General features: G+C 42.2%; 1 protein-coding gene across 3 annotated transcripts in view; it reads left to right on the top strand.

Annotated features, from left to right (window-relative positions):
• Cep112 (centrosomal protein 112) overlaps nt 1-12,856 on the top strand; it is a 407,052-nt gene that overhangs the window by 351,960 nt on the left and 42,236 nt on the right. For all 3 annotated transcript variants that reach the window (XM_034505950.2, XM_076935566.1, XM_076935567.1), the window contains exon 24: nt 8,577-8,666. In XM_034505950.2, the coding sequence (XP_034361841.2) occupies nt 8,577-8,666 (90 nt within the window). The remainder of the gene's footprint in view (nt 1-8,576; nt 8,667-12,856) is intronic.

Raw genomic sequence — 12,856 nt, 5'->3', positions numbered from 1 at the left:
CCAGAAGAGATCACACTGTTGACACTTGAAGGAACAGGCTGGATGATAGAAACACAGCTGTTTTTATTACTTTTTAAAATACGTCTCCCTCTCCACTGTGTGTGTATGTGTGTGTGCGTGTGCATGCACACACACACACACACACACACACACGCACACGCGTGCTTGCTATGGCCTTTGTCAGTTCTTGCATTGAGCATTGGTTGAAACAGGATCACCTGTTCACTACCATATACATAGGCTAACTGGCCTGTGAGCTTCCAGGGATTCTCCTGTCTTAACCTCCCATCTCCCCACAGGAGCATTGGAATTATAACAATGCCACAACACCTGGATGTATGGCTTTGGGGGATTCAAAATCAGGTTTTAATCTTTGCACAATGAATAAGCCCTCTACCCATTGAGCCATTTCTCAAGCCCTACCCAACTGTCTTAAATAAAAAGACACTTGATCGTTATGTAGCTGGTTGGTATTACCAGCACAAACTACTACTATAGTGTAAATAATAATTTACCAAGCATCTCAGAGATGACTTTAAAGATTAAGGGAGGAAGTTGTTCCCCTTATGAAGCAGTCCACAACACGGGGAAGCAGATGCAATCACAAGAGACAGAGCATGGTATGGCGTAAGTAAGACTGTAATGAGGAGCCTGAGCTTTCTTGACTCTGGATTTGAAACGTTTCATGGAAGAACTCTTGAATATGGGGTTTTTAGGTCAAGTGTGTGAATGGTTAACATTGTAAGAAAATTGAAGTTTAAATGAATGGCTGGTGGGTCCACTCCCTTTCCTGGACTTGTGCAAAAAAGTGGTGCTCTATAAGGATCTAACATCTAATGATTTGTACTCTGCTCTGCAAAGAGTGAAAATTCCTGTATACTCCTAAAATCCCCAAGCTGTGGTTCTTAAACTTGGTCCTGGATTTTACCATCCAAGATAAGAACTTGTTCACAAGTGAGGCTGCCTGAGAAGGAGAGGGGGTACATGTGCTTTGAATTTCCTAGATAGAAATAGACTTAAGGACTGTCTGTCAATGGTCTGCTGTGTGACAGGAGCATTAATGAGGTGTGTTGGGGGATTCCAGCTTCCTTAGATCATCAAAGTCTTGGAATAACACGATTTCTTTTCCTGGAACTTCTCTGAAGACCAGGAAACATTTAGCTTTTTTTTTTTTTTTTTAAGTGCATTTTTAAAGGAAATCCGATAGGGATTTTAAAGGACTGAAAATGGATGTGAGAAAGAAAGGGGGAAATGAAATTTGTCTTATTCTTTGAAAAAAACACCATCCTTGTTTTTCACATTGTCCATAATATTCTGTTTTAGTGTTGAATCGGAAGCTTACCAGGCTCACACTCAAATGCTGTTTCATACAATGTGGCTTTACTGCAACAACAGTTTTTGCCTGAAAGGAAATTTGATGTATGTGCAAAGTAACATATGTGTTGGATTAAAATCCCCAAAGATTCCCCTTTCCTCACACTAGTATCACAAAGCAGACTGATTATGAAAAGGTGTTTAGAAATGGTTTCTTGGAATGCAGGAGTGTGGAGGCAGAAACCTGAATGTCACCATGATAGGAAAAATGATAGCAAGTGTTGGGGATTACTGCAGTTCAGAGCTGCCCCGTCCTGACTACTGCATGTTTCATTCATTTCTTCATCTCAGCAGCTATGCATGAAGCAACACTACAGGAGAAATCTTGAGCAGCATTTCAGCTAGCAAAGACTGTTACTTTTGTTCCTAGACTTGGCCTATTTAAAAATAGTAATATGCAGTGGCCTCCCTCAATAGCCAGTAAAACCAGCCCATAAGAATGTCACAGTCTGCCATCATGTCATCTTCAGTAGCCCTAGCTGTGTGTCTCCCTGCATGAGTGACAGGGCTTGGCCTTCTCACTTCATTTGTTCCAGTTTAAGGTATTATTTAATAAAATAAAAATAAAGAAGGAAATCAAGTGCAATCTTATGTTTCACTTGTATTTTATCTTAGCTGAAGTTAGCAATACTAGAAAGAAAAATATCATTTCTGTGTCAATTTGCATGTCAAAGAAAGCCTACTCAAAGGAAATCGCATCAGCACCATTTAGAGCTGAATGTGAGTGGTATTGCATAAACAAACATGGACATCATTAAATTGGGCAATTAAGTTAAAGGGAGAGTCACCCTTACTCCACCTTTGTAACCAGGGTTTCTAAATTAGCCAAAGAATGTCATTTCTGTCTAAGATCAAAACTAAAGGAGGATGTTATAATAGTTTACAGACTTTAATGATAAACTTTAAAATTCATCTTACATGTTTCAAATGGAAAATACACCACCACTAAAATGAAACCCTAAACTTCATTGTGTACACGTTTACCCAAATAAGAATACAAGCAGATCCCTGTCTCTAGTTGTCTTCTCATGATGGGGCAAAGCATGATCTAAGTCCACAGAGGGTGTGCCTCGGGGGTGGCGGCCCTCACAGTGGTTTCAGAGCAGCGGGCTTAGCAGAGGCTGGTCTACACTGCTGATGGTTTTGTTTGTATTTGCAAGTAACTCCCAGTTTCACTTAAGGTCTTTATGTAAGGATGAGGAAGGGAGGTTAAAATAGTATTATCATATTGTTCTGATGACAGCCTGGACTACATTCTGAGACAGCCAGGAAGGGACGGACAGTGGAGGTACAACTCTCAGGTGTCATAGGCAAGGTCAGGATTCTCTAGAAAGACTCTGGACACAGTAAAATGCCATCAGAAATCTCTATCAAATGCCAAGTTCCTGGGGACATTTTATCTTCGTAATCACTATTTCATGGTACTTCTCTCTTCCAAAGAGCATTTTCTTTTTTCTTTTCTTTTTTTTTTCTTTTTTGGCTTTTCGAGACAGGGTTTCTCTGTGTAGCCCTGGCTGTCCTGGAACTCACTCTGTAGACCAGGCTGGCCTCGAACTCAGAAATCCGCCTGCCTCTGCCTCCCGAGTGCTGGGATTAAAGGCGTGCGTCACCACCACCCGGCGAGCATTTTCTTTATTGGATGATTTTTAACTGCTCTGTGATTGAAGTAAACTGTTGTTCCATTTATTTATGATTAGAAGGCATAGATCTGCCCTCACTTCCTCCTTGTTTAACTAAGTCACAACTATATGAGTTTTTAAGTTTTTAAGTACAATGACACATATGTTCTTACTACATGGTTTACAAAGCTAATGAGTGTCTCACTCTAAGTTACGGTCACTAACTTCATGAAAATAGCATTGACTATTATAACCCCACCTCTGGACCACCAACCCAAGGAAAGGCCTGGAACTGTCAGGCCTTTCCTTATCCTAAAGAGCCCTACTAATACATAAAATCCTTCATACTTGGGCCTGCTCTGATTGTTTCCATGTTTTAAACAAACAAAGCAATTTTTCTCCTAGACCCCTCACTTATAGAGTGTGGTCACCCTCATTGTGCATATAGAGAGAATTCTGTCATTTACATTTTTCTTCTACAACATGTCCTCCTTTGTTCCCTACCACAAAATACCAACACAGTCCTGCTCTCTGCCAAACTGGTCTGCATAGTATTTAAAAGCAGATATAATTTAAAAATTGTCTCTTTAGTGATGATACCAGTTGACAAAGCAGAGCTAACACAGAAGGAATAATCCTGCAGGATACAAACTTCACTTTGAGTATTGGTTTCCTATTTTTGACCTAAAGGGTCATTATGTACTTCAATTTCTTGGACTTTTTTTCAGGAATAAGTTAAAAGTGTGTGTGTGTGTGTGTGTGTGTGTGTGTGTGTGTGTGTGTGTGTGTGTTCAAGTGTATTTGAGTATGTGTATGTATGAGCCTGTACATATGTGTGTGCATGTGTGTGTAGTGTCACAACTGGTGGCTTCTCAAAAAAAGAAACCACAACTTAAAATAAATCCCACTGGTTGTACATTCTGAGGAATTGTGGTCATTTTCCCGTGGTCTTTATGTCAAAATCTGAGGTTCAAATTCAAATAACTAATAATAGTTTGAGAATATCAATCTGGGAACAGTTGCCAACAGAAATCATCATTTTCCTTTCGTGCACTACACTTTAACTGAGAAAGTAGAATATTTTGGCTACTTTTCAATTTTTTACAATGATTTTTTAATAGATAATAAAAGTCATTTCTAGACACAACTTTCTCTGATTAACCTCTAAAAAGATTTTGTGCTTTAAAGTTAACTCTGAGCAAGTTTTAAGTACTACTGTTTTTGAAAAGCAAATGTAATTTTAATTCTATCTTGATAATAATGATAAAATATGGTAGGCTGAATAGTCTGACTGTGGGGTGTGAGGACAGTTTCATTGACTTCCCTCACACTGGTACCATTGCCTTGGGTGTTAGGATTTCAGTGTATGAACTTGCATATAAATATTAATATCGCAGCAATAGGTCCTCCTTGAAGTCCCAGTAGCTCTTTAAAATCAATGTGTTAAAACCATACTGCCCAACATGTCTGCCTTGCTATTCCCCAAATCCTCAACTCTCACTGTCAAAGCCCTACGTAGCTAAGTCCCTCCTCTCTTCAAGCCCCCATTCATGGTTCTACCATCTGAGTCCACTTCTCCAAAGCTACTGCGCCCACTCAAGTCGTCCTTGTCTTTGCCTCTCCACCCTGAAGCAGCCTTCTTTCCTAACCCTTGTTTTCACTGGGACAATTAGTTCCTCGGAATTCAAGAGAAAAACACAAGTAGTTATGAAATCCTGCCACAGAGGAGAGAAGCACATTAGCTTCAGGCTTTGGCATCTGGAGGTAACAAGTGATTGGTGAAGTGAGGCCAGGAGAGTGGGGAGGAGAGGAGGCTGGGAGAGACTGGCAGGAGGGGACAGGGTGCAGTGTGTGGGACTTGCTAGTGAAGGGGAGACAGAACCAGCAGGAAGGAAAAAAATAGGGTAAATGCACATGTTTATATTTTTCTATGAGTAAAATAAAAACTAGAAATTAACCCACTTTGTTATGACAGAAACCAGACAGCATATTATTATAATCACCAGTGTGTGCGCGTGTGCGTGTGCGTGTGCGTGTGCGTGTGTGTGAAGAGGTGGCTATTACAAAATATAATTTAGACATAGATATATTTTGTATTTCCAAACACAAGCCTGCCGCTGGTTAAATGTGCCATATGAAGAACCACCCGAAGCCCTGATAGCTGAAATAGACTTCCTCAGGGAGTGGAGTCCCACCATATATGACTCAGTCCCCTTCACAGTCGCAGTTGGGAGTCACCTGTGCCAGGCATTGATCTGGCCAGGCAGGCACTAAGCCTACAGAAGGGACAGAACCCACAGCTGCAATCATTTGCAGCCTCACACAGACAGGTGTGTTAGTTCTCTTCAACAGCAGGTTGGGGAAAGCCCAGAGGAGTCCAGTGGGCTCTGCCCTGAGTTTCAGAACAGCATAGATGGGACAAAGAAAAGAAAGAGCAGGCACAGAGAAAGAATGAGGCAGCAGGGCACAGCCTAGACATTGAACTTGAAGTTAGAGAAACATTAGTGGCAGCCCAGTGCCCCACTACTGGCCATGGGGATTTGAGCACACAGAGTCCCCATGATCTCCTAACAGAGTGACTTGCTACAGAGACTCATCTTGGGAGTTGTAAATACAACCTGCCCTGTCTTAGCTTGTTACTGATGGTAACAGTAGCCTCAGCAGAGCACCAAGTCCCCAGATGCTTCCTCCATGAAACTGGTCTAAGGCCATTTTGTTCTGTACTGAGGAAGTCAGGCTGCATCTCAGTGGTGGGGAAAGTGGCCTCAAATGTCAGCAGGGAGAAATCGTCATTGGATTTGAGTTTCAGAAGATCACGGGCAGTAGTGGAATGACTTAGCAGCTAAGAGCTGGACAGGAAAGTGTACATGGGCCGGGCAGTGGTGGCACATGCCTTTAATCTGCTTGGCAGGCAGAGGCAGGCGGATTTCTGAGTTCGAGGCCAGCCTGGTCTACAGAGTGAGTTCCAGGACAGCCAGGGCTACACAGAGAAACCCTATCTCGGAAAACCAAAAAAAAAAAAAAAAAAAAAAAAAAAAAGTGTGCATGGATTTGCTCCCCACAGTGGTCATTACTCTCCACAAGCATGCCATTTTATAACACCCTGTTTCCTGAGAGCCATCACAAGTAAAAGAATGCTACAGAACTGACAAGAATGGGAATAAGCTCATCTGCCTTTTTGGAAACAGACCACCATAGTATAAGAGGAGATAAGAACTTGAGATTTCCAAGTTCATTCCCAGACCTAGTCAGATTATAAATTCATAATGTTTAATATCAAAGAGACACTAAAGGCATATTAGCACATTTTAAAATCATCTTACTTTTTGAACTGAAACTTTTTAGTATGAGGTCTACCCATGAATGTCTTCAAACAATCCCTAAAATCAGAAACACCACCATAAACATGCTTTCTCCCTGTTGGAGAGTGACCATATATAGCTTTCATTAGATGCTCAAAGAGGCTTAAGATCCAGCCCCCAAAATAAAACAGTAGTTCTCGTGTGTGTGTGTGTGTGTGTGTGTGTGTGTGTGTGTGTGTGTAGAAAAGACTAACCTTGTATTGAAATTTTTGTTTGTTTTAGTTTGTTGTCATCTATTGTTGTTGCTGGGTTTTGTTGTTCTTTTTCAAGACCAGGGTATCACACTATATCCCAAGGCAACCTTGAACTTACGATCCTCTCGTCTCTCTTACCCAGCTTCCTGGGTGCTACAGTTACATTGCCTCCTACATTGACTCTTTGATGAACCCTAAATCAGACATTTCGCCTCAGCCTGTAGCGCTTGGATATGTGCTAGGCCTTTTAGACATGTATTCCAGGCTGAGTCCAGGGTGTGTGCTAGGCCTTTTAGACATGTGTTCCAGGCTGAGTCCAGGGTGTGTGCTAGGCCTTTTAGACATGTGTTCCAGGCTGAGTCCAGGGTATGTGCTAGGCATTTTAGACATGTGTTCCAGGCTGAGTCCAGGGTGTGTGCTAGGCCTTTTAGACATGTGTTCCAGGCTGAGTCCAGGGTATGTGCTAGGCCTTTTAGACATGTGTTCCAGGCTGAGTCCAAGGGCTTCTCTCTGAACACCAGCCCCATCTCTTAGAACTAACTGCTCAGACTCCTCAGGGGTCCTCATTTTTTCTCATGCTCTGGACCTAACCCTTCAGGATCATGACCTCTACCTTCAGAACCTACCTGGAATCCAGCATTTCATTCACCAACTGCTTCTACCCTCTTCCAGTTCTCCATCACTCTTTCCCAAGAAACCAACCGCTCCTGATCAGCTTCTCCACACCTGCCCTTGTCTATGCTGTGACCAAAGTAGTGCCTCCTTAGAGTCCTCCAGCAGCTTCCTATCTCAGTGGAACCTAAACTGCCCCCACTGACCTGTGACACTCCACATAGCCTGAGACCTCATTGTTCTGCCTCTTCTCCATCTCCAGAGTGACCTCTGTGGCTTCCCCCAGAGCTTTCACACACACAATGGCCTCTGCCTGTGAGGAAGGCTTTCCTGAAGATCCAGGTGGCCACATTCTCCCTGCTTGTAAATATTTGCTCAGATAGCCCTTCTGTGCCATCTGTCTTAACATTGTAACTTCCCCCCAGAATAGCCCCCCTTCTCTGCTGTAGCTTTCCTCTGCACTGACCAAGGATGTGCATTACACTAAGTCTTTGCTCCCTCCCCCACCATTGTTATGTAGGTCGGGGAATCAGGAGGGGTCTCTATCATGGTCTCAGCATCCTGCAGTAATGTTGACTGGGTGAACCTCCTTCTAGATTATTTACCTTCCCGTGCCTTCCATTCACCGTAACATTTTGCGCATTGGTTCTCTAATAATACAAGATCCCCTTGTGTACTCTGCATCTATTCTAGTTTACTTTTCACCTACGGTGAAGACTGACAGGATGCCAACTATAGACATGTGTGGCTTCTAGCCTCCCCATATTAACCAGGATCTGCTTCTGACAGCTACTTGGCAACTGAAAGGTCATCTCATTCCACAACTTACAAGTTCTTCAAATTCCACTCCATCCTCTCAGAGTTTCTGTGGAGATTCATTTAAGTTTGCTATAAATTAATAATTATAATCTTTAAATGTCACGTTAACAAGATGTTACAATACCTACAGCTTCCAATGCTTTTTATTGTTATACTGGTAGGGCTGCTTTAATTAAAAATGACTTCATTGTTACATGGTTGGAGCCCTATGCTAGGATATGAGACATTTTGATAATAACTGAAACTTGCTAATTTGTCTATTTTATACATTAGGACTTATTTTCTTTTCTGTGGCTTTTTGACATTTTGAGACAGGGTCTTGCTGTGTAGCCTAGACTTGTCTGGAACGCTCAGAAATCCTCCTGCCTCAGCCTTTTGAGATTGTAGTCATGTGCTACCACACTCAGCTTCATTTGTAGGTTTTTATTCTAGGTACAAATGATGTGGGCTGAGCACACAAAGCCTGGGCTTCTTTGCTGAAACAAAGTAATAAGCCAAGATCTGAGGCCCTGGTGATGTCAATTCATGTGGTAGAGCTAGTTTTTCAAGTACACTGATTTTTTTGATGTTCCTTTGTTTATTTTACACTGTTTCAGGCTTTACAAGATGAACTGGAAACCCGCTCTAATCAGGTGCGAAGTGCCGAGAAAAAGTTACAGCACAAAGAACTGGAGGCTCAGGAACAGGTAGGTCCTTTATGCCTTGCTTGTTCCTTCCTTCTCTAGCTCAGGGGCTCCCTCAGTGTTAGCTAGGTCCTCTGGCTTTGAAGATGGCGTGCCCACTGGATGGTCAGAAGCAAGGACAAGTATTACCACACAGAACAAGAGGTCTAGAGATAATGAAGGCTGCACCTCTGACATTCTGGTGGCTCTACCTGCTTTAGTGACTTAATTCTCAAAGCAATTTCAAGAGGGCTGCATGCCACATATCCCACCCATTCCTGAACTCTCTAGATACACAAGGTAGTCGGTTTCTGGAATCTTCTGAGGAATAAGGAATTCTATTAGACTCACTCCTCTGACTCTCTCTTGGCTACATACAGGTCACATGCTCAGTCAAGGGCTAGAGGACTGAGAGTACCCCCAACCAGCCAATCAGGACTCACCAGCTGATGATGGAATTAGACAAGGGAGGGAAAGAAAAGCAGAGAAGTAGAGAAATAGATACTGGATAGGCAGCTGACAGTGTCTTCTATGCCATTGTTTAAAAATAAGTGGACATATATTCTGGTTTCCCTTTAGATTGGATGAAGCTCCATAACATAAATGAACATTATTTAGTTTTCTTTTCAATTTTAATGTTGTCTTTCTTTCCATTATGTTAATAAAACAAGCTGACTATGACAATAGCTGTTAACCTATTTTATTTTCAAATGACAGGCTTGTTTATACTCAACTCTAGTTTTAATGAATTATCGTAAGTGGCAATGTTGACACTTTAAAAACTTTAGCAGTGGACCAACAGAGAACATGAATGTTGATGAGATCCTGGGGACACACTGTCCTCAGCCACCGGGTATAGTCTTGCTACCATTTCCTTGGTGTCACCAGGCACTACGCATAAACCATCAGGAGTGCTGCCACACGGCCATACCCCAGCTGTACCGGGAAAGTTCAGTACAGGATCTCAGGATGGGTCATTTTGAATTTTGGAAAATATAAGTGTTCAGGTCTGGTAATGGAGGCTCTGTTCATCTCTAGAGATATTGACAGAAAGGAGTTCGAGGCAGGGAGTGGGGCCAAAGGTGTGGAGTTCTAACAGTCTCTGGGTTGTACAGTTGTCGAAAGCTTCCCCATGTCCTATAGCTTGTCTCTGCATTCTAACACACTCATCAACCAGAAGGTTTTATTTCAGTTCATCAGCTTTCCCTTACGGATAATGTTCTTAGTATAAATCTAGAGAAGTTTTGTCCTAACATTAACTTCCAAATTTCCTGCTTTTTTACCTTGAAGTTTTACAGTTTTTTTTTTTATTTACATTCAAGGATGTGATTCATTCTGAGTTAATTTTTTTATTATTTTACTTATTTACTTTACTTCCCACTCTCTGCCCCCTCCCACAATTCTTCCATCTCCCTCCCCTTCTCCTCTGAGAGGGCGGGCCCCCTGGATAGCTCCCCACCCTGGCACATTATGTTTCTATGAAGCTAAGTGCATCCTCTCCCACTGAGGCCAGACAAGGCAGCCCAGCTAGAAAGATATATCCCACATTCAGACAACAGCTTTTGGGATAGCCCCGTTCCAGTTGTTCAGGACCCACATGAAGACCAAGCTGCACATCTGCTACATATGTGCGGGGAGGCCTAGGTTCAGCCCATATATGTTCTTTGGTTGATGGTTCAGACTCTGAGAGCCCCAAGGATCCAGGTTAGTTGACTCTGTTGGTCTCCCTGTGGAATTTCTATTCCCTTAGGGGCTGCAATCTTTACTCCTGTTCTTCTACAAGAGTCCCCAAGCTCCATCCACTGCTTGGCTGTGGGTGTCTGCATCTGTCTGAGTCAGCTGCTGGGTGGAGCCTCTCAGAGGACAGCCATGCTAGACTCCTGTCAGTAAACATAACAGAGTATTCTTAATAGTGTCAGGGATTGGCGTTTGCCCATGAGATGGGTCTCAAGTAGGTCAGTTATTAGTTAGTCATTAATTCAGTCTCTGCTCCTTCCCCCATCCCTGCATTTCTTGTAGACAGGATAAAGTTAGGTCGACAGTTTTGTGGGTGGGTTGATGTCCCTATGCTCCATTGGATTCCTGGCTGTGGGAGGTGGCCTCTTCAAGTTCCATATCACAGACACTATGAGTCACAGTTAAGGCCACCCCCATTGACTCTTGGGTACCTCTCTTATCCCAGGTCTCTGTCTCTTCTTGGCTATGCCCTGCACCTCTCCACCCCCATCGGTTGCAGATTTTTATAGTCTCACAGCTACCTGGTCATCCCTCCTGTCCCTCCCCACACCTGATCCCGAACTTCCCCATTCCCCTTCACATCCCCTCTCTCTGCCCTCCAAGTTCCCTCCCTCCATCTGCTTCTTATAACTATTTTATTCCTCTTCTAAGTGAGATTCAAGCATCCTTGTGTAGTTAAAAGTATTAAGAATCCAAGCATAAGATTTCTACCTACCTTAGACCGTTTATGTTCCCAAATGAAAGACACACACAGCCTCCATGTTTTTAGTGTGCCTTAAGCAGCACTATAGCTGGGCATCTGCCTGCCCTCCATGCTGTTAGAACCCATTTCCCTGCCCATAGCACCAAATTACCATTTACTATGTTTCATCTGGACTGCTCTTAGCTCTAACTGGCCAGGCCACAGGGCCACATTTTCTTTTTTCCTACCCCATATCAACTAGCTCATGCTCCCCCACTGTCTCTGTCTCTGTCTCTCTCTGTGTCTCTCTCTCTCTGTGTCTCTCTCTCTCTGTCTCTCTCTGTCTCTGTCTCTCTCTCTCTCTCTCTCTCTCTCTCTCTCTCTCTCTCTCTCTCTCTCTCTTAATGCTTCTTCTGTCTCTAGTAAAAAAATATTTTAAAAATCCAGGCCCAGGGTTTCTTTTTACTACATCCTTGTTTGTGCCTTCCTTCTTGTTTAGCTTCTTTGGGTATGTGGAGTGTAGCATCGGTATCCTGAATTTTTTGGCTAATATCCACTTATTCGCATGTCCTTTTGGGACTAAGTTACCTCACTCAGGATGACATTCTCAAGTTCCATCCATTTGCTTGCAAAATTCATGATGTCTTGGTTTTTAATATATGAACAGTATCCCATTGTGTAGATGAACCACATTTTCTTTATCCATTCTTCAGTTGAGGGCATCTAGGTTGTTTCCAGTTTCTAGTCATTATGAATAAAGCTGCTATGAACATAGTTGAGCAAGTGTTTTGTGGGATGGAGGAGCATCTTTTGGGCATATGCCCAGGAGTTGTATAGCTGGGTCTTAAGGTAGAACTATTTCTAGTTTTCTGAGAAACCATCAAATTGATTTTTAAAGTGGTTGTAAAGGTTTGCACTCCAACCAGACATAGAAGAGCGTGCTCCCCATCCTTGCCAGCATGAGCTTTCTCTTGAGTTTTTGATCTTAGCCATTCTGAGGGGTGTAAGATGGAACATCAGAGTTATTTTGATTTGCACTTCCCTAATGACTAAGGACTTTGAACATTTCTTTAAGCACTTCTTAACTATCTGAGATTCCTCTGTTGCAAATTCTCTGTGTAGCTCTGTACCCCATTTTTGATTGGGTTATTTGAGTTGTTGGTATCTAACTTCTTGAGATCTTTATATATTTTGAATATTAGCCCTCTGTCTGATGTAGAGTTGATGAAGATTCTTTCCCAATCTGGTAAGTGGTATCTGTCTAGAAAATCCATTTCATTAAGATTTTCCAATTTTGTAGAGGACGGGTTTTTTTTTTTTTCTAAAGTTTTCAGGTGTACTTTTAAATTGCTGTTATGAAAACTTTCAAATTTCTTTATGGAGGAATGTAGTACTATGAACTTTCCTCTTAGCACTGCTTTCATTGTGTCCTATAAATTTGGCTATATTGTGCCTTCATTTTCATTGAATGAAAGTCTTTAATTTATTTCTTCCTTCCTTCCTTTTCTTCTTCCTTTCCTTCTTTTCTTCTTTCTTTCCTTCCTTCCTTCCTTCCTTCCTTCCTTCCTTCCTTCCTTCCTTCCTTCCTTCTTTCTTTCTTTCTTTCTTTCTTTCTTTCTTTCTTTCTTTCTTTCTTTCTTTCTCTCCTGACCCAGAGATCATCAAGTAGAGATTTCGGGTGTTTCTGTAATTGTTGAAGTCCAGCTTTAATACATGGTTGTCTGTCTGATAAGATACACGGTGTTATCTCAGTTTTCTTGTATCTGTTGAGGCTTGCTTTGTGACTTGCTTTGTG

Source organism: Arvicanthis niloticus, chromosome 6, assembly GCF_011762505.2.
Source record: "Arvicanthis niloticus isolate mArvNil1 chromosome 6, mArvNil1.pat.X, whole genome shotgun sequence".
In the NCBI taxonomy this organism is placed as follows: domain Eukaryota; kingdom Metazoa; phylum Chordata; class Mammalia; order Rodentia; family Muridae; genus Arvicanthis; species Arvicanthis niloticus.
Note: the sequence above shows the minus strand (reverse complement) of the source record. Positions and strands in the feature narration are given on the sequence as shown.